This window comes from Scyliorhinus canicula, chromosome 14 (assembly GCF_902713615.1).
Source record: "Scyliorhinus canicula chromosome 14, sScyCan1.1, whole genome shotgun sequence".
NCBI classification, from domain to species: Eukaryota; Metazoa; Chordata; class Chondrichthyes; order Carcharhiniformes; family Scyliorhinidae; genus Scyliorhinus; species Scyliorhinus canicula.
Window position 1 is genome coordinate 22,702,246 of NC_052159.1, and position 27,542 is coordinate 22,729,787.

Genomic DNA, 27,542 nt, shown 5'->3' on the forward strand with positions numbered 1-27,542 from the left:
GCTATGCAATGGCAGAACTTTATTCCCCTCCCAGAGGTAGGGACCTGCAAATCCAGTGGAAAGGTGCAGGGTGGAGATCCTGCTGCCTTCCCGACTTCTGGTGATGAAGTCCAGGTCATGACGTCTCGAGAACAGGGCTTGCCACCTGGAAGCCCTGAAGTGGCCACTTGAGGACCTTATTCCACCGTCACTGGTATTCAGCCAGTGGTGAAAGGGGACCATGCCATGTGGGCAGCCTTCCAGGGAAACACTGCTGGGCATGCCTGTGATCTGGTGGGGAGATGGGGTAGGGGGGGCATCTGGAGGGTCCCTTCTACACGGACAGCCCATGATAAAAGGTGATGCCTGCTCAAGCCATGGGTCACCGATAGGTGAAGACCCCCACCTGCCCTTAAACCACACTCCCCCCCTATCTATAGCTTCCCTGACTGGCCCTGGTGAACACGCTCCACTTACTTTATTCCTGCGATTCCACCCTGCAGCCTGGGCCTACCCACAGTACTAGCAGTGACCACCACTCCCCCTGGTGACTGGACAGCCACCAACCTACGATCGGCTGGGAGTTTTCAGTGGCAGGAAATTCTCCCTAATGACAATGACGACCCTGCTGTCAACCAACGAAGTGCCTGATTAGCACTTAATTGGGTTGGGCAAGCCTGCAATCACCGCAGCAGAGTCGCCTCGAGCGCTCAAACCGGTGAATTGGCCCAACGCCTCGATTATTCAATTTCACCCTAAGAGTGGCTGGATTAATAAGCAGCAGTGAATTGTAGTGGGACAATTAACCATTGGATCATTACTCTTTTAACTCTGAAACAATAAATAACTAAGCAACCATTTTGCACTCTTCACTCCCCTGCAGTTATATTTCTTTGAAATGCGAACCCACTGAATTACCCTTGTGAAAATAACACCTCCACATACCTGCATACAGCGCAGATCATAGAATCATAAAAGCATAGAGGAAGGCCATACCCGCGCCGGTTTCGATTTGACTACACTCGTAGTAAAACAATGTGTCAGAAACATACAGTTAACACATCCTGGTGTGTTACAGCTCACTCAGGGAGTCTGGGTTGATGTGTCAACATTCTTCCCATCACATGGCTGACCAGGATCCGCTCCTGTTCTTACCACCTGCCATTGACGTGTGTTGGAAGGATTTTCAGGGTTGGCCCTCAAGCTAAGAGTGTCTTACTGCGTTGATCCTCAACCTGGTTGGCTGCACGATGAACACCCCTTCCCTGGCTGTCAAGTCCTGGGGTGGGACTCGAACCTGTAGCTTTGGGCTCAGAGGCAAAGGGCTCTATCCACTTCGCCACGAGACCGTCCCCTTCCTCGACAGTCAGACCAGCTGAACCCATGGCAACATTAGTTTGTCAACATTACTGTAGTGATCTCTGTATGTCGTAATACATGATCAGACTATGTTAAGTTAGTACAGGCAACTGAACACTAGATGGCCACATTATCAGGACCTATATAAAGATTTTCCCACTCTTTCCAAGTGGAGTGTGTGTCTGGAGTGCAGAGTACGGAACTAGAGAAAAGAAGTTAATAGATATCAGTATTTAGCATTATCTTATTTAATAGTTTAATCTAGAGTTATTTGTTTGTTTACTAGTTTAATATTAAGTAAAAAGAACTCATGAGATTATTTTATATTACTCAACAAATTACTTTATCATCACTGGAAGACTGTGTCTATATTTCAACAGCTCGGCAAGATAAAAAGAGTGATGTATATATTACAATACTGTAATATAACAATTACCACCTGTGGAAAGGCCCAGGCTGTATCCAGTGGCAGGCTTCCGCATGTCACATAGACATGGAACATACAGTGTAGAAGGAGGCCATTTGGCCCATCGAGTCTGCACGACTCACTTAAGCCCTCACTTCCACCCTATCCCCGTAACCCAATAACCCCTCCTAACCTTTTTGGTCATGAGGGGCAATTTATCATGGCCAATCCACCTAACAAGCACGTCTTTGGACTGTGGGAGGAAACCCACGCAGACACTGGGAGAACGTGCAGACTCCACACAGACAGTGACCCAGCGGGGAATCGAACCGGGGACCGTGGCGCTGTAAGGCCACAGTGCTATCCTTGTGCTACCGTGCTGCCCAAATCACAATTACATAAAGAATGCATCAAGATTTTCAATATTCCCTATTAATATAATAACAGCTTTTCAAAAGGACAGGCCTGAAAGTTCACCAGAAAGGCTAAGAATGGGGAAATTCTCCTGTCACCTCCACAACGTGGCTCAAATCCTCACCACGTTTGCAATGTCATGAACACACTGGGGACCCGAGGAAACCCTCTCTGTGTCTTTGACAATTTGCGCAAACAGGCCGGGACCAGAAAGGAAAAATCTTCGCCGCCCTTCTTAAATGATTCGAAGGGAACGCGTTTCTCTGTCAATTGTGAAGTAACATCTGCAGAACGTACCGTCTTTTTCTTTCTCCTCCGAGTGGGTTTCTTGCAGCACGTGTAATAATTGAGGGCTGCGTACTCCATCAGCGCCGCAAAGACAAATAGAAAGCACACAGTGACGAATAAATCCATGGCAGTAACGTAGGAAACCTTGGGTAGTGATTTTCTTGCTATGCTGCTGAGTGTTGTCATGGTTAGCACCGTTGTGATCCCTGTTTTGTAAAGGAAGAAATGCCAGTGTAAATTAACATGTGGCGAACATTCGCAATCCATTACACAAATGCCCTGCTGTCAATTTATTACTTCACTGATCACTCAATTAGCTATAGTCGTCTAATGTGAAAACTGACAGTCAAGGCAGAAGCTAGCATAGAGACAGCAGGATAAAATAATGCCATGCCAAACTGGCTGTGGTGAGCATATACACATACATAACCCCACCATTTCAACTTCAAATGTTGGCATTGAGGAATGAATGCGGGTCTTAAGGGTCTCAAAGCTGCTCAGTGCTACTTCCATGTCATCGCAAATGGGGTGTCAAAGTGAATCACCAAAAATACCCTAATCGTGTAAAACGTGTAGTAAAGGGAAATGCTCCACTTTTTACTCCCATGTTTGTGCTTTGGAGCCTTACCTGCCGATCGGGTATCCATGCGTGTGAACTGGAAATTAATAGGCTGCCGACATGCAACTTCCCACTTTACCCCCATAATAAATGGGCAAGCTTTGCACTGGGTGTGCCCAAATTGATGTTTTCATTGCTGAAGCCCCATTTAGCACAGCCAGTCGAAGAGAAACAATCCAGGCAGGAAAAGATCCTGATAGGGGGGGAAGACCGAGGGGAGATGGTCTGATATTGAACCAGAAGGTGAAGGTAAAAGATCATTGTCATACATGTATGAAGTGGCTCCCAGGGAGATTCATGAAAAGATGTGGCCCTCGCACACACTTGGTCAAGATGCTTGGTGACGGAAAGGTTAGACCTTTAGAGATACACTAAGATGATGGGAGTCTGATGAATTGGATAGTTGGGATATAATTGAAGTACTAATTGTTACTCCCGCACAAGTTGTGTCTGAAATAATTGATTTTTTAAATTACAGGCCAGCATCCTTATGGTCACAGGGCAGGATTTTCTGGCAGCGTGAATATCTCTGCTGAGCACCAGGGAGTCTAAGGGAAGAGAGGGCACAGGGCAGCTTGGTGCTGGTGGGGTAGGGGACGTGTTGAAAATGAGGATGACAGCTATCGGGGGTCACATACTTAAATCGCGGGGGTCAGTAAGTTCGTTCTCTGTGATATTTGAGTCCATTATCGGTGATCGGTAAGTTTTCTCTCTGTATCACAGCGCCGAGGCCCGGGTTTGATCCCAGCCCCGGATCACTGTCCGTGTGGAGTTTGCACATTCTCCCCATGTCTGCATGTGGTCAGGCCCACGATTGGAGGCCCCCCTCGGAGTTGGATTCCCCCACCCACCAGGACGGCTCCCGCAGCCAGAACGACGAGGTCCCACCGGGTGGCATCATATGTAAACCACGCCAGCGGATCTCGGCGGAACTCAGTGGGCACTTGGCCCGTCGAGCGCGGAGAATCGCCGCGGGGGCCGCATTCAACGGCCCCCGACCGGTGCCGCGGCAGTCGCATGGGCTGCGCGATTGGCACCGATTCTCCGGTCACCGGAGAATCGGTTGCCCGGCGTCGGAGCGGCGTGGTGGAATTCCTGCGCTCCCCCAGCGATTCTCCGACCCGGAGCGGGCTTAGAAAATCCAGACCCATAACTTTCGAGGGACTACAAGACTACAGGGATGGGTCCTCGGGGACAAAGGTTATCCACTCAGGTCGTGGCTGATACGCCAGTGCTGGGCCACAGACTGCAGCAGAGACCTACGACAACTAGGCACACACTGTGAATTATACAATCATCGAGAAGACCATCGGTCTCCTGAAGATGTATTTCCACTGCCTGGACGGGTCTGGTAAAGCCCCACAGTATAGCCTCAGGAGGGTCTCCGCACTGTGCTTGTTTGATGTGCCCTCCGCAACCTGGCTCTGCAATGGGGAGAGGAGCTGTTGGATGTGCATCTGGAGGAGCGGCATGACTCCTTGGTGAGGAGGAAATGTTGGAGGGCACCGAGGAAGAGCCTGAAGATGAGGCGGAAGAAGGCGGCCAGGATGCGCATGGGTAGGAGGGCTAGAGATGCCCTGAGTGCTGCATGCTTCATGGGGGATGATTAGGGTGGACAATTGGGTGCCCCCATGCGACCAGGGGGTGGGGGGTGCGAGGAATCACAATTCAAGAATCTGGTGATGGGGAGTCCACAAATGCCAACTACCTATTCAGTGCAGGAGGGCGTTGATGACTCGCAGTGAAGAATGGCCTGTCAGAGATACTGTTAATGTCTTACTCCTGTCTGTATGATGCCATCTCGCAGAATCCCCCCATAGCCTGGATCATCACAGTGTTGATGCGCAGAGACACACCTCTGTCCTTATGCACTATCTGGGGGATGGGGGCTCGGGCAGAGGTCGCCCTGCATCCAATATATCCCAAAGCTGAGAAGCATCATTCCATTCAGAAATCAGTACAGATAACGCAGCCTTCAAGTGGTGAGCAATAGTGAGTTTTAATGGAGTGATAGTTGAGATTATAACAAAAGTCAGTGTTCAAGAGCTCTAAATGCCTAATGTCACCCTTGCTCCATGCTGTGCAACTACAATGTCTTGACCTTATGAACAATCCTGTTGCAACTAGGTATGTCCGCAGGATCCACACCCACACACCTGCTGTTCACCAGACTCTGATGTCTGAGATGCCCTTGGGGGGCATCCTCTGGAGGGTCTGGACCTGGAGGGCCCTGGCCTAATTGTGTTGTTGTGCCACCCTATTATGTCCGTTGTGCCTGAGGCGCCCTTGTGTCTGGAAGGGAGGACTCAGATGGGCTGGATATTCCCAGGTTCTCCTGGGTGGAAGGCGCTGGGTTATGCACCAGTGGCTCCTCCTCCCTTTGGTGCTCGTCATTCCCTGGATTAGTGCATGGGATAGAGGAGCAGCTGGAATGAGATCCAGAAGCCATGCCATCCTCTGGTGCTGGCACTCGTAGATGCCCACAAGTGCCCTGAACCATGGAGCTCATGGACTGAGCCATGCTTTGGACACGACCCGCCATGGACTTGACGTCAAACCCCAGGCTCTCCACTGCAGTCGCCACCCTTGCAGTGTTGGCCTGGGTGTCTCACATGGCATAATCTCCTGAAAGAGGAGGCTTTGGGACTCCTCCAGTCAGCCTAGCAATTGTTGGAGTGTCGCTGAGATCCTTTCCTTGTATTCCTGGCTCTGCCTTTGGATCTCAAACAGCTTTTCCTGCCTGATCCAACACTGTGCAATTTTGGCAAGATTGCACCCTTCATCTTTGTACTGCCTAAAAGTCTATGGGTGGGATTTTCCAGCCAGTTCCACCGGCGGGATCGTCCGAAAACCGCCTACCGCAGGCTAAGTGTACGAACAACGGAAAACTCTGTTGACAGCGGCTGGACCGGAAGATCCCACTGCTGGACAATGGCGGACCCTCTTCACTGTCGCGAAACACACCGCGGATGGTGGGGGCGGGCAGTTGGGAAAATCCCGATCTTTGTGTATTTCAGTTTGTGGGGTGAATATTTGAAAGGCTCCGGGTGAAGAGTTGGTTGAAAAGATGTACAGATATTTATAGGTTTAAGAAACGTACATGGATAAAATTTTTAGTTTATGTAAAGTTAAGGAATCGTATTGCTCATGCGTTTTATAGAGGGATTGCTCGGCTAATAGGAACACAATATGCGAAAAGTATGGGACTGGGAATGGGAAAATCATTAAGTATTCAAAGTGTATTTGTGAAAATGGGTAGGGATTTACAAGTTTGCACTTCTTCTTACTCCTTTTCCATTATGTATGTGCTGTACATTATTTGGTATTTATTTTTTGCGTAGCATAGTATTTTATTATTTTCTGAATGAATAAACGAATGAATGAATGGACCAGTCAGTTCTAAGTCAGATGTGTCTGATGAAGTGGAAAATTCCATTGAAGGTTAAGGGCAAAATTAGTTTCTGTTTGGAGAAAACGTCTCCTTAGACTCAGGGTCCAGATGGGTCAAGGTCAAGAAAGGCAGTATTCCCTTGGGAATAGGAAACCTGTGGTTAAGTTGGTTTTGACAATAAATGAAAAACAAGAAACTGTATGTGAAATGTGTGGAATTTGAACATGGTGGAACATTTCATGAAGGAGAGAGGAGTGTAGTAGCGCCTTCTTGTATCTGTGTGTGTGTGTAAACCACAACCAGAATAAACCAGTTCAGTTGGGTATTTGGACTCCATGTGGCACAGTCTCTTTTTGACTATAATATGCATAATGGTTTGCATTGAATATTGTTTGTTATATAAGCAAACACAACAGTCACTTGACAAAAAAATCAGGGCAGCCCCCTCCACATCAAAAGCTATGTAAGTAATACTTTGTTGATTGGGTGTGGAACATTATTTCCTTCCAAAAATGCCACAAGATCTTTTCCATATATCTAAACAGGCAAACTGGTTCTTGGTTCAAGAACATGCATAAGGAAACAGTTACACAGTATTGCACTGGAGAATTAGTCCAGATCATGGGATTCGGGGCCTCACGGTAGCATGGTGGTTAGCATCAATGCTTCACAGCTCCAGGGTCCCAGGTTCGATTCCCGGCTGGGTCACTGTCTGTGTGGAGTCTGCACGTCCTCCCTGTGTGTGCGTGGGTTTCCTCCGGGTGCTCCGGTTTCCTCCCACAGTCCAAACATGTGCGGGTTAGGTGGATTGGCCAGGCTAAATTGCCCATAGTGTAAGGTTAATGGGGGGATTGTTGGGTTACGGGTATACGGGTTACGTGGGTTTAAGTAGGGTGATCATTGCTCGGCACAACATCGAGGGCCGAAGGGCCTGTTCTGTGCTGTACTGTTCTATGTCTATGACCTCTTTTCCTGGTGCAGAATTCTAATTCACAATGTTCTAGCTCATAGAGTGTAATTAACTAAACTAAACCAACGTTGTTGCACAGTCGTTCGACGAACCAATTAATTTTCAGCAGTCAAAAAAGTCACTGGCATTGGTGCCCCTCAGTCGTGTCTTTTTGGGCAGTACATCCATTTTCTTTGGGCTGGTTCCAGCTGGTGAATCTCCTCTGCACCCTCTCTCATGCAATCAGATCTTTCTTACAGTGAGGTGACCAGACCTGCACACAATACTCTAGCTGTGGCCTAACCAGTGTTTATACAGATTCCTCATAATTTTGCTGCTCTTATATTCTCTGCTCTGGCTAATAAAGGCAAGTATCCCATATGTCTTCTTCACCACCTTATCTACCTGTCCTGCTGCCTTCAGGGATTTTTGGAAAAGCACCCCAAGGTCCCTCTGCTCCCTCTGTATTTCATGGCGTCCTACCATTGATTGTATGTTCCCTTTCTTTGTTAGTCCTCCCAAATGCTCCTCCCCTTACCTTTCATGCGCTGAATGGATTCACAAGGATGTGCTCCTGATTACACGAGTGGCTCAGAACTCTGGATCGAAACATTAATTGGATTTAATAGTGAGGGTTGTTTGCCAGCAACACAATAAAGACTATTTACTGTTGAATCACAAAGCACAAATCGTGGCCCTGTGCAACCATGGGTGAAGCTTAACAGGTTTGTACGGGAATTTAATCTGAGGAGTATGATTGGGACTGATAACAACCACAGGTTTTGTGTTGCGGCACCTCCTTATTGCCTTCCATTACACTGAATATTTGTATCAGACAAGAATTTGTGTCCATCTAGTTACTCTTCAGGTGTAGACAAATGTCCCAGAGCGTATTCCGAGAAGCAGGATGCTGAGCAGGAATGGAAGGAAAGAGGGAAACAGAGATGTTCACGAAAAACAAAATGAACGTTCAGGAGAGGGGGCGTTGGGAAGTGTTTGCGAGCTCGGAAACCCAAGTGATTTGGGAGGGAGCTCCAGAGGATGGTAATGTGGTAGCTGAAAGAAGGTTTGTTGTTTGTTGGGGTGGAGGGAGCAGAGATGTAAGAAGGAGATTGACGCTGTAGGAATAAAGGGAAGATGAAGGAGGCGGGTGTATAGTTGGAGGTGCAGAGGGGTGGACATTCTTTGAAGGATTTCAAGGTGAGTGCGAGAATATTAGAGTACAGGATGCCCGTGAAACTGGGCATAATGGGAGAAAGAAGGTGCAGTTTATTTTTAAAAGCAAAGAATGTGGCCTTTGCCCAAATGTAAAATGTTCAGTTCTAATGTTCAGTTCTAATGTGCTTGAGGGCAAAATCCACACTGAAATCCTAAATATATGCACAATGAACAGAAAGTCCGCTCAATGCCCCGTTTAGCAGGTCTTTTCTCGGCGGTACCCCGCTATTCAACGGCACTTTGCCTTTTTCTTGGCCTCAGAGAGATTCTCCGCACTGAAGTGGCACTGAGAGGGATTTCCTGCAGGCAAGCTGAAGCTGAAAGGCTCCTCACATATCTGGGTGCCATTTTGTCCCGCAGACACAATTTCCCCCACCCCTCTTCAAGCCCCTCCCGTTTTTATGACCGCACCCCCGAACATCGGGGAGGCACCCGGGAAGAACCCCCACCCCCCTCTACCTGGCAAAGCCCCGCTGGCCCCGACAACTCACCGTGCCAACCTGGCACCCAGGTACTGCCAGCCTGGCATTCTTGCAATGACCCTGGCACCCGGGTAGCGCCACACAGCCACCTCAGGGGTGTGCCAGGGCGCGACCCTGCCCTGTCCCCGACCACCCGGGAGTCTCTAATGGCCTTACACTTGGTTCACGTTTGTGTCGACCAGTACGAAACGGCATCCTGGCAAGGTGCCCCAGGGGCAGCCGGTGAGTCCCGGGCCCCAGGCGAATCTGGGGTCTGGATATCACGGCTCATTTGGAGATGCAGATTGCACGTAGCGGAATGAGTCGGGTGACTCGCGAACGGTCTGGCGCCTGGCCCCGGAGCCCGATTTTATGTTCATGCACGATTCACCTGTTGCACCTGGATCAACGCTGGGCTCAACGGGGTCTCTGAATTGCACCCTATTTTTTATTTCCACACAATTTTTCTCCTTTCTTAAATGCGATGATTTATTGCGGGACAAAGTACCAATGGCACTGGTAACCCTCTAGTACCTCATCCAAGCGGACATATGTGAGCCTCAAAGACGAAGTCAATTGACTTGGAGCCGAGTTTGTCCTGTCCTTACCCAATACCAGGGGTCACGACAGTAATCAGCAACTCATTTCCATTGAAATATGTTTCATTTTTAATTTGCTTTTCCGAATTGAAGCTGGAATTGTTCCACGGACCTTCGGAGCCAACCGAGCATGTATCTGTTGCCTGGCAACAGATGTCGCTTGGCAACTCATTGTAGCCTGGCAACAACTGTAGACCAACAGTTCAGCACAAAACATGGTTGTTTCTGACGATCTCACTATTCTGGCTAATAATGAGAGAATACAAATGGTCTTCAGTGAAACACCTCTACACACTGGCGGTAGTTTTCGTAACTCACCGCTTAGGTGGTAAATAGATGGAATGGACTCCCCAACTGTATAGAGCACCTCAAATTATAATTGAGTGTCCACTGCCATGGCAGTCAATCCAATCCATCAGTGTACCACTCAAGTGGTGAAAGGGAAAGGTTATGCCATTGTTCAACACATTGGGCAGCACGGTAGCATAGTGGTTAGCACAAATGCTTCACAGCTCCAGGGTCCCAGGTTCGAATGCCGGCTTGGGTCACTGTCTGTGCGGAGTCTGCACGTTCTCCCCGTGTGTGCGTGGGTTTCCTCCGGGTGCTCCGGTTTCCACCCACAGTCCAAAGATATGCAGGTTAGGTGGATTGGCCATGTTAAATTGCCCTTAGGGTCCAAATTGCCCTTAGTGTTAGGTGGGGTTACTGGGTTATGGGGATAGGGTGGAGGTATGGGCTTGGGTGGGGTGCTCTTTCCAAGAGCTGGTGCAGACTCGATGGGCCAAATGGCCTACTTCTGCACTGTAAATTCTATGAAAAAAAATGGTTCTTTCAGGTCTCCTGAAGACACAGAAATGACAGCATACGAAGATATGAGTTGGTCACTTGATTTGAAGCGCTCTGCTGGTGCAGAAAAATCAGAACTGCGTCAGTGCTAGCTGTTCCAACTAAATTTGTAATTTCCCATTTTCCTGCTTTATGCTGAACGCGCAAGGTTAAGGAGAGATGAAATAGAGGCGTTCAAAATGATGCGGGGTTTTGATAGTGTAACTAAGGACAGACTGGGGGGGGGCAGCGGCATGTGGCGCATTGGTTAGCACTGGGACAATGGCGCTGAGGACCCGGGTTCGAATCCCGGCCCAGGGTCACAGTCCGTGTGGAGTTTGCACATTCTCCCCGTGTCTGCGTGGGTTTCACCCCCACAACCCAAAGATGTGCAGGTTAGGCGGATTGGCTTTGCTGAATTGCCCCTTAATTGGAAAAATAAAAATAATTGGGTACTCTAAATTTAAAAAAAAAGTGAAGGACAGACTGTTTCCATTGCCTGGATGGATGGTTACTAAGGCAGTGATCCTTAAACCTCTCTAGTGTGGGCCGTTTAGGCAAAAGATTCCACAGACAACTGTTAGGAAAACAAAGGTAGTTTTAAAGGGATTTATATTTGTGTTGATAAACACTAGAACTAAGGTATAATTTTATATGTGCTCAATTTAATGTTTCTATGCCTGGAAGAGGAATCTAACCTATAGTTAGATTCATGCTGGACAAAGGGGGCTGGAATCTCCACTGTCGAGATTCTCCATTATGCCGGCATGCCGGGGATTTCCCGATGATGTGGGGCTGTCCACAATGGAAAATCCCATTGGCCAGCTGACGGGACGGAGAATCCCACTGCTGGTGGAGGCGCGCCGCACCAGAAAACTGGGGAGGGATTCTCCGTTGCTCAGTTCTGATATCATAATCGACTCCAACGCCCAAATCAGGGCCAGCACCAGTTTGACGCTGGTCAGCCTGCTCCATCCCTTCGGATATGGCGTAATCACGTCACGCGTCGTTGCAACGGCGTTGCCGCATTTTTGGCTGGACATCCCACAATGCTCTGCCCCGATGGGCCGAGTTCCAGATGGTGCGTGACATGTGTGGTCTCAGCGGTCGCGAACCTGGCGTGGCCGCTACGGAATGTGTGCAGCGCTGTCACACTTAGCCAGGATCCATGCCGCTGGCCGGAGAGGCTTCCGCGAGGGCTGGGGTACTGGGGGGGGGGGGGGGGGGGGAAGGGGGGTGACCAGGGGGTGGCCTATGAGGTCATGGATGGCGGGTCGTTAGCCATACACATGCGTAGCCAGGGACCCGGCCATCCTCCGTCCGTTTTCGGGGCGGGAGCCGGGAGTTTTATCCGGCACCGCGACTAGCACCTCACTGGTCCCGGAATTGGTGAGTGGTTGCCGACAATCTTTTCACAGTAGACCTCCCGGGAGTTTTCCGTTCGAGCCAAAACTTAGCTGCTGAAATGGAGACTCCGGCCCCTGGTGCTGTGGGACGGAAAATCTCGCCCTGGTTTTTGTATGTGTGGGTGTTGGTTTCAATTCCAACTGTGATTCTGTTGTGTTTAGAGAGGGTTACGGAGAGAGGAATATATAGCAGCAGCAATTGCTTAGCATCTGGAGCCTTGTAATGCTGACAAGCTTTTAAGTTTTGTTTTTGCTGCATATGTTGCAGTTGGAGACAGGGCACCAGGGAGTGAACATCTTTAAACTCTGCCAGGAGAAGCTGGACAGGATATGGAGTTGCAAAGATGCAAGCTTCCTGCGGAACAGGTTACCGTCCAGAAACCAGGGAATGGGGACAGATATAAAATTTAGGACACCCTAAGTTAAGAGAACAGAGACTAAATTATTTTTCAGAAGTATTCAAGGAAGTGTAAGCAAAGTGTTCTGAGTTAAAGAGACAATTACAATTACCATAATTAAAGTATGACAGCAGACTTCAGAAGTAAATCAAACGTTTGATACCATTTTGCGAGAGTCTGGGAATCAAGAATTAAAGCAATTGTGGATAGTTTGTAGAGCAGTCAAGACAAAGAAATGTGAAAGGGAGTAGTGCCAATCCTGGATTGGACTTGCAGTAAAAGTGGAGCTGACGCTTTGTTTAAATGTTTCCTTTGGAAACCCTGGACTGGATTTTTGAATGCAAACTGCTAAGAGAAAGCATGATTGTGAGAGAAGACTTTAAAGTGCATTTTTTGCGAGTGGAGTTTGGAAACTCTCACGTGACAATCATCTGCGGGATTCTGAGGAGAAACCCATAGACACTAATTTGAGTTCAGCGCAGAATGTTTATATTTGACCACAGCCGATTTGAGCGTTTAATGGGATTTTGTGTTCCTGGGGCCATTGTAGCTAAGATGTACTTTGTAATCCACGTCAATCTTAAAATCTGTGTGTAATTAGAGAACATAGAACTGTACAGCACAGTACAGGCCCTTCAGCCGATGATGTTGTGCCGACCATTTATCCTAATCTAAGATCAACCTAACCTTCAATTTACTGCTGTCCATGTACCTGTCTAAGAGTCACTTAAATGTCCCTAATTACTCAGACTCCACCGCCTCTGCTGGCAATGCATTCCACACAACCACCACTCTCTGTGTAAAAAACCGACCTCTGACATCTCCCCACCTTCCTCCAATCACCTTAAATGTCCCCTCGTGACAGCCATTTCTGCCCTGGGGAAAAGTCTCTGGCTATCCACTCTATCCATGCCTCTCATCACCTTGTACACCTCTATCAAGTCACCTCTCTTCCTTTTTCGCTCCAGTGAGAAAAGCCCCAGCTCCCTCAACCTTTCTTCATAAGACATGCCACCCTGTCCAGACAGCATCCTGGAAAATCTCCTCTGTACCCTCTCCACAGCATCCACATCCTTCCTATAATGAGGCGACCAGAACTGGACACAATATTCCAAGTGTGGTCTAACTAGGGTTTTATAAAGCTGCAGCAAAACCTTGCGGCTCTTAAACTCAAACCTCCTGTTAATGAAAGCCAACACACCATACACCTTCTTAACAACCCCATCAACCTGGGTGGCAACTTTGAGGGATCTATGTACATGGATCTCAAGATCCCTCTGACCCTCCACACTTCCAAGAATCCTGCCTTTAACCCTGTATTCAGCATTCAAATTCGATCTTGCAAAATGAATTATTTCACATTTATCAAGGTTGAACTCCATCTGCCACTTCTCAGCCCAGCTCTGCAACCTATCAATGTCCTATGGTAACCTGCAACAACCCTCAACACTATCTACAACTCCCCCAACCTTCGTGTCATCGGCAAACATACTAACCCACCCTTCCACTTCCTTATCCAAGTCATTTATAAAAACCACAAAGAGCAGAGGTCCCAGAACAGATCCTTGCGGGACACCACTGGTCACCGACCTCCAGGCGGAATAATTTCCATCCACTACCACTTCTTTCTGCCAGCCAATTCTGTATCCAGACAGCCAAATTTCTCTGTATCCCATGCCCCCTAACTTTCTGAATGAGCCTACCATGGAGAACCTTATCAAATTCCTTACTGAAATCCATATACACCACATCCACTGCCCAACCTTCATCAATGTGTCTCTTCACATCCTCAAAGAATTCATTGAGGCTTGTGAGGCATGACCTGCCCCTCACAAAGCCATGCTGACTATCTTTAATCAAACTATATTTTTCTAAATAATCATAAATCCTACCTCTCAGAATCCTTTCCAATATTTTGCTCACCACAGATGTAAGACTGACTGGTCTATAATTCCCAGGGATTTCCCTATTCCCTTTTCTTGAACAGGGGAACAACATTCGCCTCCCTCCAATCATCCGGTACTACTCCAGTGGAGAGTGAGGATGCAAAGATCATCGCCAACGGCGCAGCAACCTCCACCCTCGCTTCCCCTAGTAACCTTGGGTATGTCCCGTCAGGCCCAGGGGACTTATCTATCCTGATGCTTTTCAAAATTTCCAGCTCATCCTCCTTCTTAATATCAACCTGTTCGAGTCTATTAACCTGGTTCACACGGTTCTCATGAGGAACAAGGTCCCCCTCTCTCGTGAATACTGAAGCAAAATATTCATTTAGGGCCTCCCCCATCTCCTCAGACTCTAGGCACAAGTTCCCTCCACTATCCCTGATCAGCCCTACTCTCACTCTGATCATCCTCTTATTTCTCACATAAGTGTAGAACACCTTGGGGTTTTCCCTACTCCCACCAGGGGCGGGATTCTCCCCTACCTGGCGGGGCGGGGGTCCAACGTGAACCACTCCAGCGTCGGGCCTCCCCAAAGGTGTGGAAGTGTCTGCACCTTTAGGGCCCAAGCCCTAACATTGAGGGGCTAGGCCCGCGCCGGAGTGGTTGGCGCACCGCCGGCTGGAACGGCCTTTGGCGCCACGTCGGCCGGGGCCGAAGGGACTTCGCCGGACGGCGGAAGTCCGTGCATGCGCCGGAGCGTCAGCGACTGCTGACGTCATCCCCACGCATGCGCAGGGGAGGGGGTCACTTCCGCCTCCGCCATCGTGAAGATGGAAGGAAAAGAGTGCCCCCACGGCACAGGCCCGCCTGCCGATCGGTGGGCCCCGATCGCGGACAGGCCTCCGTGGGGGCACACCCCCGGGCCAGATCGCTCGTGCCCCCCCCCCCCCCCAGGACCCGCCCATGCCGCCTTGTCTCGCCGGTAAGGTAGGTGGTTTGATCCACGCCGGCGGGACCGGCATGACAGCGGCGGGACTTCGGCCCATCGCAGGCCGGAGAATCGCTGGGGGGTGGCCCGCCGACAGGCGTGGCGTGATTCCTGCCCCCGCCGAATCTCTGGTGCCGTAGACTTCGGGACACGGTGAGGGCGGGATTGACGCCGGCCCCCGGCGATTCTCCGATCCGGCGAGGGGTCGGAGAATCCCGCCCCTGGGCTTTTTCATGCTCCCTTCTAGCTCTCCTCAGTCCATTTTTGAGTTCCTTCCTGGCTACCTTGTAACCCTCTAGAGTTGAGTCAGATCCTTGCTTCCTCAACCTTACGTAAGCTCCCTCTCGATTAGAAGCTTCACTTCTCTTGTCATCTAAAGCTCCTTCACCTTACCATTCGTTCCTCATCTCAGTGGGACAAAACTATCCAGCACTTGCAGCAAGTGCTCCTTAAACAACCCCCACATTACTGTTGTGCATTTCCCCAAGAACAATTGTCACCACTTTATGCTCCTCAGCCCCTGTCTAATAGCAGTATAATTTCCCCTCCCCCAATTAAATACCTTCCCATACTGTCTGTTCCTCGCCTTTTCCATGACTATGGTAAACGTCAAGGACTTGTGGTCACTGTCACCGAAAAGCTCTCCCACCGAGACATCTGACAACTGACGTGGTTCGTTGCCGAGCACCAAGTCCAATATGGCCTCCCCCCTAGTTGGCCTATCTACATATTGAGTCAGGAATCCTTCCTGTACACACCTGACAAAATTTGCTCCATCCAAACCTTTTGCACTAAGGAGGTTCCAGTCAATATTAGGGAAGTTGAAGTCACCCATGACAACAACTCTGTTACTTCTGCACTTCTCCAAGATCTGCCGCCCAATCCTCTATCTCTCTACTGCTATTGGGGGGGTCTGTAGAAAACTCCCAATAAAGTGACTGCTCCTTTCTTTTTTCTGACTTCCACCCATACTGACTCAGTAGACAAACCCTCCTCGACTACCTGCTTTTCTGAAGCTGTGATGCACTCCCTAATTAACAGTGTCACTTCCCCTCCTCTTTTACCTCTCTCCGTATTCTTCTGAAAACATTTAAACCCCAGAACATCTAACAACCATTCTTGCCCCTGTGAAATCCATGTCTCCGTAATGGCCACAACATCGTAGTTCCAAGTACTGATCCATGCTCTAAGTTCATCTCCCTTATTCCTGACACTCCTTGCATTGAAACAGACACACTTTAACCCATTCCACTGAGTGCAACTTTGCCCTATCAACTGTCTATACTTCCTCACAGACTTGCTGCATACTATTTCTGCTTGTTCAACAGCTACCCTATCCTCTGATCCATAGCTCTGGTTCCCATCCCCCTGCCAAACTAGTTTAAACCCTCCCGAAGTGCTCTATAAAACCTCCCACCCAGGATATTGGTGCCCTCCAGTTTAGGTGCAATCCATCCTTCATGTACAGGCCCCACCTTCCCCAGAAGATAGCCCAATGATCCACATATCTGAAGCCTTCCCTCCTGCAGCAGCCCTGTAGCCACGTGTTCAGCTGTACTCGTTCTCTGTTCCTTGCCTCACTTGCATGTGGCACCGGTAGCAAACCTGAGATCGCTACTCTGCTTCTCCTGCTCTTTAGCTTCCAACCGAACTCCCTAAACTCACTTTTTAGATCCTCATCCCTTTTCTTAGCTATGCTGTTGGTGCCTATGTGCACCACGACTTCCGGTTGCTCCCCCTCCCCCTTAAGAATCCTGTAGACTCGATCCGAGACATCCCTGGCCCTGGCACCTGGGAGGCAACATACCTTCTGGGAGTCCCATTCGTGACCACAGAATCTCCTATCCATTCCCCTAACCATTGAGTCTCCTATCACTATTGGTTTTCTATTCTCTCCCCTTCCCTTCTGAGCCACAGAGCCGGGCTCAGTGCCAGAGACCTGGCCGTTAGGTAGGTCATCCAACCCAAACCGCATCCCAAACCGTACTCTTGTTTTGAAGGGGAACGGCCACGAGGGATCCCTGCACTGTCTGCCCGTTCGTTTTCCTTCCCCTGACTGTAACCCAGCTACTCTTGTCCTGTACCTTGGGTGTGGCTACCTCCCTGTAACTCTTCTCTATCACCCCCTCTTCCCCCCGGATTATCCGATGTTCATCCAGCTCCAACTCCAGTTCCCTAACGCGGTCTCTAATTGTTAAGATAAGGGGGAGTAAAGGACTATTGTAGAATAATCCAATATTTTATGTTTTTAATGGTTTTTTTGCATGTTGTTAAAACTAATTAGTGGTCCTGTGCCTCTGTTTGTCCATGTTTTAGAATCCATAGAATTCCTACAGTGCCGAAGGAGGTCATTCAGCCCATTGAGTCTGTACCGATCCTCTGAAAGAGCACCCGCCCTCGGTCTACTCTCCCGCCCTATCCCTGTAACCTGCACATCATTGGACACGAAGGGACAATTTATCATGGTCAATCTACCTAACCTGTACTTCTTTGGACTGTGGGTGGAAACCAGAGCACCCGGAGGAAACGGGGAGTGTGTGCAAACTCCACACAGACAGTCAGCCCAGGCCGGAATCTAACCCGGGTCCCTGACGTTGTGAGGCAGCAGTGCTAACTACTGTGCCACCGTGCCACCATCAAAAAAAAAATTAAAGTTACGGTCCTTTGAATCAGGTTCCATTCTGGGATCTTTCCGTCCAGTTGTAACACCAATCTGGGAATTAAAACTGTGATCAACACCATTGGTAAAAAAGGCTCATCAGATTTAATGGAAAGAATGGTGATTCTTTTGAATATGCCAGAAACAAAAGCACAGATATTTTATGTTATAAACATTATTACCATTGGAGAACACATTTATTTGAAACATTCCAACAAGTTTATTCATATCATTAAATTATCTTCTTCTAAGAAACTAATACTTTACGTGCATACTAATAAAACAAAGTCAATTGCTTATGGTTGGCGGATGTCACAGCGATGGAGGTTCTGGCCTTTTGTCTCGTCTGGCCTTGCGTTGCGCATTGCGACTTGCATTTTAGAGCAATCTGTGGGCCACACTTTGAGAACAAATTTTTAGGGGAGTTGGCAAAAGATATAGAGGGGAGACAAGGAGGATGTTTTATTTTTAGAAAACAGTGTTTTTTAAAAAACTTGATCTGGGAGACACTGCCTGAAAGACTGCCTGAATGGAAAACGCAATAGTAACTTTCAAATGGAAATTTAATATATAATTGAGAGGGGGAAAAAAAGCAAGGTTCCGGGGAAAGAGCCGGACTAATTGGATAGCTGGTTTACAGGCTCAATGGGCAGAAAACCTTCCTTCTGTGCAGCATAATTACATACTAGGGCACAGCCCCACATGTCAAAACCACTTATAAAACCTCGTCCAAGTGACAATTTCTTACCTGTGACCTCAGATAATGAGTGCCTGCAGACTCACTGCTGAGCCCAACTCTCAGCTCACCTAACAACTGCTCTCATGATCATATGAGTGCAAGCAAGGAGAGGAGCCCTTGTTGATTTTCCACTCTCTAGCCCAAAGCAACTCAATCCAATTATAACAATCCTAATGTCACTCAGGTTCAGTTTGGATAATTCAGCAAAGGGACGGGGACATTTCTGATCTTCGTAGCAAGGTCTTTCAGCCAAGGTACATCGCGCCAATAATAGTCATGGTTCATCTTATAATCAGTTGAATGAATCAGGAAAGAACACAAAGAATAAAAGTTGTTCAGAACTCAATTTAGACTCTGAAGTCATGGGATTCCTATTTATTGTGGGAGAATTAAAACTGCCTGCTGACTCGCTACCACCTGGCAAGCACTCACACAAAGTGCAGGCCAACTGTCAAGTCTGTTCCTTCCACAAATCACGTACAATTCGATTTTATTACAACCCGCATCCCACTGACTACATCTTCCACTGAGGTTCTGTGTGAATGTGCCCTGATTCCAAAGATGTAACCGCTGTTTAGGCAAGTGAGGAAATTCCCAGCCAACAATGCCTGGTCTCTCACCTTGCGTGAGGCAATTATTTTCCCTTTCCTTTGACAGCCTGGTATTAAAAAATCCGTCCCAAAAGTAAATTATTTTCCACATGGCATTTTAACCATCTTGTATTAAATGACAAGATAAATAATGTTCAATTATTTGGACTTAAAGAATTGTCACCAGGTTGCAACAACCATAAATCCATGGTTGCCAATGGATGGGTGCTTAAATATATCAAATGGGAGCAGGGGTTGCGAAGAGGGGTTTACAATCACCGACTACATTAATCTGATCTTCTTGAAAGGCATTTCATTCCCGTGCTTGGCTTTCCCCATCAGTTCCTGATTCGATCAGGAAATGTTATGTGTTAACAATTGGCATGTGCCCATAAGTAGCTGTCGGACATTAAGGGACATGGAAGACTCGAAGGACAAATTTGTCAACAAGGAATTGAATTGTACCCAATAAAGCCTGTCCACCCTCTACAAGGCAGAAGTCAGGACTGTAATGGAATACTCTCCACTTGCCTGGATGAGTGCAGCTCCAACAACACTCAAGGAACTCGGCACCATCCAGGACAAAGCAGCCCGCTCGATTGCTCCTCCTTCCACAAATATTAAAACCCTCCACCACCAACACACAGTGGCAGACTGGATTAATTAGTAACATTGGAATAAATTAGCTGCCGGGTAGCAATTATTATAATATGAAGCACATCCAGTTTGAGGATGAGAAGAGTGGGTCTAAGTTAATGTTTTAAATGCAGATAAAAGCAATTACAAAGATATGGTGCGTGGGTCTGGGACAGGGCTGACTGTGGGCACATGGGGTAGGGGGTGGTGTGTGTGTGTGATGAGAGTCATGGAGCCAGATCTAAAGGGCTGGGTGGATGAGAGGAAAATGGCACGGTGGCACAGTGGTTAGCACTGCTGCCTTGCAGCACCAGGAACCCGGGTTCAATTCTAGCATTGGGTTACTGTCTGTGTGGACTTTGTACATTCTCCCCGTGTCTGCATGAGTCTCCTCTGAGAGCTCTGGTTTCGTCCCGCAGTCCAAAGATGTGCAGGTTAAGTGGATTGGCTATGCTATGTTACCCCTTAGCGTCCAGGGGTGTTAGGTTACGGGAATAGGGCGAGGGAGTGGACCCAAATTGGGTACTCGTTCAGAGGGCCGATGCAGACTCGATGGGCTGAATAGCCTTCTAATACACTGTAGCCAGGTCCCTGGTGCTGTGAGGCAGAATTGCTATCCACTGTGCCGCTACCCCAAAGGTTGAACCCCCTTCTCCCCTCACGGGTGGGTTGCTTTCTCTTTCATGGTCTCATCCACCCAGCCCTTTAGATCTGGCTCCATGACTCTCATCACACACACACCACCCCCTACCCCATGTGCCCACAGTCAGCCCCGTCACAGACCCCCGGGCCACAGGCAACAGACTGACACAGCACTGAAAGCAGACTCCAGGACCACTGACACTAGCCGCAAACACCAGCCCACCCCGGGAGTATAGCCTTATGCCTCCAACAGCTTCACTCCTCTTTCTTTCGCTCCCCCCCCCCGCCAACACACACTCCCACCCGGACACCCTTGAGACAATGGTGCTCACCTTCCTCCAACCTCTCGTCCCCTCCAACCTTCCTCCAACCTCTGTCCCCTCGGCTTCCCTGGTGCTAGGTGGAGACAATGGTGCTCACCTTCCACCAACCTCTCGTCCCCTCCAACCTTCCTCCAACCTCTGTCCCCTCGGCTTCCCTGATGCTAGATGGAGACAATGGTGCTCACCTTCCTCCAACCTCTCGGAGATCATGGCGCCTGGTTCCTATTTTTAAAAAGCAGTAGCAATGTGTGGCAGCGTGATGCCACGCCTCGTGAGTGGCAAGGTTTGATGAGGGCTGAAGATGCGGCGTTAAGCCCGATAAGTATATGCTAATGGCCTTAAATTGATATTAATCTGGTTGACGCCCTGATCGTATCATCAGGGAGGTTCCAGGAAGATTGGATTCCAAAATCCTGTTTTTGGACTCTCGTGATATTTAACAGACATGGCTGGATTTGCGCCCGGGTCTATCGAGTATGCTAAATGTTTCCTTTATGTCTGTCATCTCTGTATCACAGAATCACAGAGAAATACGGTGCAGAAAAGGCCCTTCGGCCCATCGAGTCTGCACTGCCACATGAAAAACACCTGATCTGCCGATCCTAATCCCATTTACCAGCACTTGGCCCAAAGCCTTGAATGTTAAGACATGCCAAGCGCTCATCCAGGTACATTTTAAAGGATGTGAGGCAACCTGCCTCTACCACCCTCCCAGGCAGTGCGTTCCAGACCATCACCACTCTCGGGGTAATAAAAGGTTTTTCCTCAAATCCCCCCTGAACCTCCTGCCCCTCACTTTGAACTTGTGTCCTCTTGTAACTGACGCTTTAACTAAGGAGAACAGCTGTTCCCTATCCACCCTGTCCACGTCCCTCAGAATCTTGTACACCTCGATCAGGTCGCCCCTCAGTCTTCTCTGCTCCAGCGAAAACAACCCAAGTCTATCCAACCTCTCTTCACAACTTAAATGTTCCATCGCAGGCAACATCCTGGTGAATCTCCTCTGCATCTCCTCCAGTGCAATCACATCCTTCCTATAATGTGGTGACCAGAACTGCACGCAGTACTCCAACTGTGGCCTCACCAATGTTCTATATAACTCTAACATGACTTCCTTGCTTTTGGAATCTATGGCATGATTTATAAAGGCAAGTGTATCATGTGCCTTTTTCACCACTCGATTAACCTGCCCTTCTGCCTTCAGAGATCTATTTACAAACTCACCAAGGTCTCTTTATTTCCTGAGGACTTCCCAGTGTGGTGCCATTCATTGACTATTTCCTGGTCAAATTGCTCCTTCCAAAGTGTAACACCTCACACTTTTCAGGATTAAATTCCATCTGCCACTTTTCTGTCCATTTGACCATCCCGTCTATATCTTCCAGTAACCCAAGACTCTCAGCCGTACTATTAACCACCCAGGGTGGGGGGTGGGGTGGGGTGGGGGGTGGGGGTGGGGGGGGGGGGTGGGGGTGGGGGGTGGGGGGGGGTGGGGTGGGTGGGTGGGATGGGGGGGTGGGGTGGGGGGGTGGGGTGGGGGGGGAGATTCCTTATTACAAAAGTGCTCAGTAACTGAATGAGAGATACTGCACTGGGAAAGGGGATGCCTGCTAAGAACTTCTGTCCTTGCTGCTGACCCACCCTACAAATGCCTGGACCTGACGCTTCCCCCACGAACCTCCTCCCGCCATCACTCACCTGTGGCCTGGGCCTTGGGTGGGTATCCTACCAGCAATAGCCGCCACCCCCCTGGTTACACTGCCATTCAAAACAGCTGCCAGACTCTGATTGGTGTGTAGCTCTCAGTGGGCAGGCCTTCCACCCCAGGATGTTGATCCCTGGGAAAGGCCGTCTTATGGCCTGTCAAGTGCCTGATTGGCACATGATACTGGAGGGCCTTCCTGGAAAGAGGCAATGCCAGGCACTCGCCACTTCTCCAGGCTTGAGACCCTGGTCACTGGCACAAGATAGTTTATTTTGAAATCTGACTACCAGAACTCCTGTGGCTTTGCTTATGGGTTACCTGCAGACTGGCGTGTGGTTTAGATGGTAACCACAGTCCCACTACAATCTAAGTACAGCAGGGTGTTAATCATTTCTCTCTTTCAGCAAATTTACCAAAGTAGTACAATGTATGATGAACTGAAGGTGCAATTATTACAGACTAGATATTGAAAGATAAATATAATTGTGAAGAAATGTGCTTACCAATTCAACAAATGATGTAAGTTAGTGAACTGGATTCTCCGCAAACCCGCGCCGAAACTGTGGCCGGCACGCGGGCAGAGAATCCACTTTCATGGCATAATAGGGCCCGGCGTGGTCCGACGATTCTCCGGGCCCTGAAAATCGGCGTGACCACGGGGTACGTCGCACCGTCGGGGGGGGGGGGGGGGGGGGGGGCATTGCCAGAGGCCCGCCCAGCAATCCTCTGCTCCCGACCGGCCGCGTTTCCGATTACGTGGAACTAACCACCTATTGCCAGATACTGGCAAGGCGGCTGCGGACTCATTCCATGGCCGCCCTGTTCGGGAGCGAGGGATCGGAGGCCAGGGCGGCTGGGGATGAAATCGCAGCTTCAGGCCCGGGCACGTGACTCCGCGGTCCACTATGGACCTTGCGCGGCCGCTGGAGGCCACCGCCATGCGCATGCACGGACTCCGAACCGGAAGTGCGGGGTCCCGTATCTGCAGCCAAAGTTGCGAGATTCACACCGGGTTCCTTCTCGCCCCCGGTAGGGCATTGAATTTGTTCAACTTTTTGTAAGGAATTTTTGGAGTAAAACGCCACTGTTTTTACGCCGGCGTGGCTACATAGTGTCATTTTGGGAGAATCCAGCCCATCTTCCCCCAAACTCTTCTTAGTTATTTACGTTTCCCCCCCATGTCGCCTGAAGAAATAAATATTTAATTTGAGCTCTTTCAAAACTCTATTGCCAATATTCTACATCGCACCAAATCCCATTCACCCATCACCCCTGTACTATGACCTATATTGACTCCTGCTCTGGAAATGCCTTGGCATCAGAAATCTCTTGCCTGTTTTCTGGAGACTTGCATCTTCCCATGTCTGTACCCTCCTCCAGCCCAACAACCTTTCTAGACCTCAGTGTTCCTCCAATTCTGATCAGCAATTCCTGATTTCTATTTTTCCAACAACACTTATAGACATCCCATCAGCTGCCTAAGTCCAAAATTCTGGAATTACCTCCCTGAAAACTAGATTCAAGTATTTTTCTAATACCCTCTTGAACGCTTTGACTGAACCCACCTCCACCACACTTCCAGGCAGTGTGTTCCAGACCTAAACCACTCGCTGTGTGGAAAAGCTTTTTCCTCACATCGCATTTGCTTCTTTTGTAAATCACTTTAAATCTGTGCCCTCTCATTCTTGATGCTTTTACAAGTAGGAACAGTTTCTTCCTATCTGCTCTGTCCAGCCTCCTGATGATTTTGAACATCTGTATCAAGTCTCCTCTTAGCCTTCTTTTCTCCAAGGAGAATAATCCCAATCTTTCCAATCAATTGTCAGAACTGGAAGTTTCGCATTTTGTTATGGGCCAGGGTTTAGAGAACCGAAAAGTGAATCATGGAGTTCACCTGACCCACAACTTTTACTAGATTGTGGTATGGGGAGCACACGGCCCACTCTACAGGTGTGGTACAGCAGAAATGGAAAAGTATTTTTTAAAGCAAAACAATGTTTATTCTATGAACTCAAGTTAACCTTTTTAAAACATACAGTGAACATCTTAGCAACCATTAATTTAAATACAACCCCCAAAGAATACAACACTAAGTAATCCTTAATAAATTCCCAAACAACATTCAGAAGACAAAAGACCCTTTTAACACACAGATCAGGTTTAAATTCACTATTGAGAACAGTTACTACGTTGAAATCAGCAAATGGACATTCATAAGCTTGCAGCGATTCACACACATCCTGCTGTGATTGCAGCTTCTCCAAAACTAAAATGAAACCAAACCCACCCTGCAGCAAAAAGCCTAAAGCAAAAGTAAAAAGCTGACAGACAGCCCAGCTCCACCCACTCTCTGACATCACTGCAGTAATAAACACCCATTTCTTATATACACACCCATTTATAAACACCCATTTCTTAAAGGTACACCCAGTACAGCTAATCAATAAACCCCCATTTCTTAACAGGTACTCTCACGTGACAATTCCCAGAACATTCAAGTAAACCTCTCCTGCACACTCTCCAATGCGTTCACATACTTCCTATATTGAAAATAGGCCAAAACTGTACACAGGACTCCACCTATTGTCTAACTAGTATCTTGTATAAATTCAGCATAATCTCCTTGCTCTTGTACTCTAAGCTCCTATTAATAAAATCCAGAATACCATCTGCTTTATTAACTGCTCTCTCCCCATGTCCTGCCACCTTCAATGATCTATACACCGATACCGCCAGGCCATTCTGCTCCAGCACCCCCTTAAGAATTTTACCCCTTATTTTATATTCTTCCTACCAAAATGCATCACCCTTCACTTCTCTGCATTGAACTTCACCTGCCAACCCTTTCCCACTCCACATACTCACCTATGTCCTTTTGAAATCCTACACTGTCCTCTTCATAGTTTACAGAGCTTCCAAGTTTTGTATCAACCACAAACTTTGACAATTTGCAGAGGCATCATGGGGTTTACTTGGCCACAGTCCTGCAGAGGGTCAGTTCCCTGCTGCAACAGTAGTGGACTCGCCAACACTAAACGCATTCAAATGGTCATTGGATAGACACATGGACGATAAGGGAATAGTGTAGATGGGCTTTAGAGGGGTTTCACGGTCGGCGCAACAGCGAGGGCCGAAGGGCCTGTATTGCGCTGTAATGTTCTATGTTCCACAGACACACAGAGGATAGTTTATTCAGCAGAACTCTCCTATCAGCCATCTCCTGGCAGCTAACTCTGAACAATGGCATCAGCTAACAAAGTCAGGATAAGGAAGTCTCAAGCTCGTGAGTTACTGTGAAGGCCCAAGCGTGGTTAATAAGGGGGCTGGAAAACATCATTCAGAGACTTCAGTCTGTTCATGAGCTGATCACGCAGTGCCATCATATCTACTCACTAACTTGATTAGATCCATACTTAACCTATAACCTGTACGATTGGTCATGTCCAGCTAAGGTAAACTGAGTAACTTCTGAAAATAAACATTTTAAAGTATTGATGATTCCCTTTCTTCAGTGGTGAAATGCATGGTGTGCCCAGCGATTTACTCCTGCCGGCGCATTCAATAAACTGTTTGATGTTTGCAGTAGACCCAAGTGCCGAGTGATTCTTTCAGATTTATTCCCGCTAACAGTGGTGTTACCAGGTATCTGCTGCTCTTGTCCTTCTAGATGGTAGTGATCGTGGGTTTGGAAAGAGTTGCCTCAGGAACCTTGGTGCGTTCCTGCACTGCATCTTGCGGATGGTGCACATCGCTGCTACTGTGCTTCGGTGGTGAAGAGATTGAATGTTTGTGGATGGGGTAACAATCAAGCGGGCTGCTTTGCCCCGGATGTCGCCGAGCTTCTTGAGTTTTGTTGGAGCAGCACTCATTCAGGCAAGTGGCGACTATTCCATTACACGCCTGACTAGTGCCTTGTAGATGGTGGACAGGCGGTGGGGAATCAGGAAGTGAGTTACTTGCCGCAGCATTCCTAGCTTTTGACCTGCTCTTGTGAGCCATAGTACTTACATGGCTAGTCCAGTTCAGTTTCTGGTCAATCATAACCCCCAGGATGTTGATCGTGGGGGATTCAGCAATGGCAATGGCATTGAATTTCAAGTGGTGGTGGACTGATTCTCATTTATTGGAGAAGGTCATTGTCTGGCATTTGTGTGGCACAAATGTCACTTGCTACTTATCAGTCCAAGCCTAGATGTTGTCCAGGTTTTGCTGCATTTGGACATGGACTGCTTCATTATCTGAGGAGTGGTGAATGCCACTGAACACTGTGCAGTCATCCGCAAACTTCCCCACTTCTGACCTTATGATGGAGGGAGGTCATTGAAATGAAAATGAAAATCGCTTATTGTCACGAGTAGGCTTCAATGAAGTTACTGTGAAAAGCCCCTAGTCGCCACATTCCGGCGCCTGTCCGGGGAGGCTGGTACGGGAATCGAACCGTGCTGCTGGCCTGCTTTAAAAGCCAGCGATTTAGCCTTGTGAGCTAAACCAGCCCCTAAAATGAAAATCGCTTATTGTCACGAGTAGGCTTCAATGAAGTTACTGTGAAAAGCCCCTAGTCGCCACATTCCGGCGCCTGTCGGGGGAGGCTGGTACGGGAATCGAACCATGCTGCTGGCCTGCTTGGTCTGCTTTCAAAGCCAGCGATTTAGCTGAGTGACCTAAACCAGCCCCTAGATGAAGCAGCTGAAGATGGTTGGGACTAGGACACTACCCTGAGGAACTCCTGCAGTGATGTCCTGGAGCCGATGTGATTTACCTCCAATCGCCACAGCCATCTTTCTTTGTGCCAGATATGACCCCAACCAGGTGAGGGCTTCCTCCTTGATTCTCATTAACTCCAGTTTTGCTCAGGTTCCTTGATGCCATACTCTGTCAAATGCTGCCTTGATGTCAAGAGCAGTCACTCCCACCTCACCTCTGGCATTCAGCTCTTTTGTTCATGTTTGAACCAAGGCTGGCATGAGGTAAGGAGCTAAGTGACCTGGTGGAACACAAACTGAGCGTCCGTGAGCTGGCTATTGCTGAATAAGTGCTGCTAGATAGCACTGTTGATGACCCC

General features: G+C 48.5%; 1 protein-coding gene across 1 annotated transcript in view; it reads right to left on the reverse strand.

Moving 5' to 3' along the window:
- The window catches only part of LOC119977067 (gamma-aminobutyric acid receptor subunit gamma-3), an 825,027-nt gene that overhangs the window by 28,033 nt on the left and 769,452 nt on the right, over positions 1 to 27,542 (reverse strand). The window contains exon 8 of the mRNA XM_038817636.1: positions 2,456 to 2,652. Coding sequence (XP_038673564.1) covers positions 2,456 to 2,652 — 197 coding nt within the window. The remainder of the gene's footprint in view (positions 1 to 2,455; positions 2,653 to 27,542) is intronic.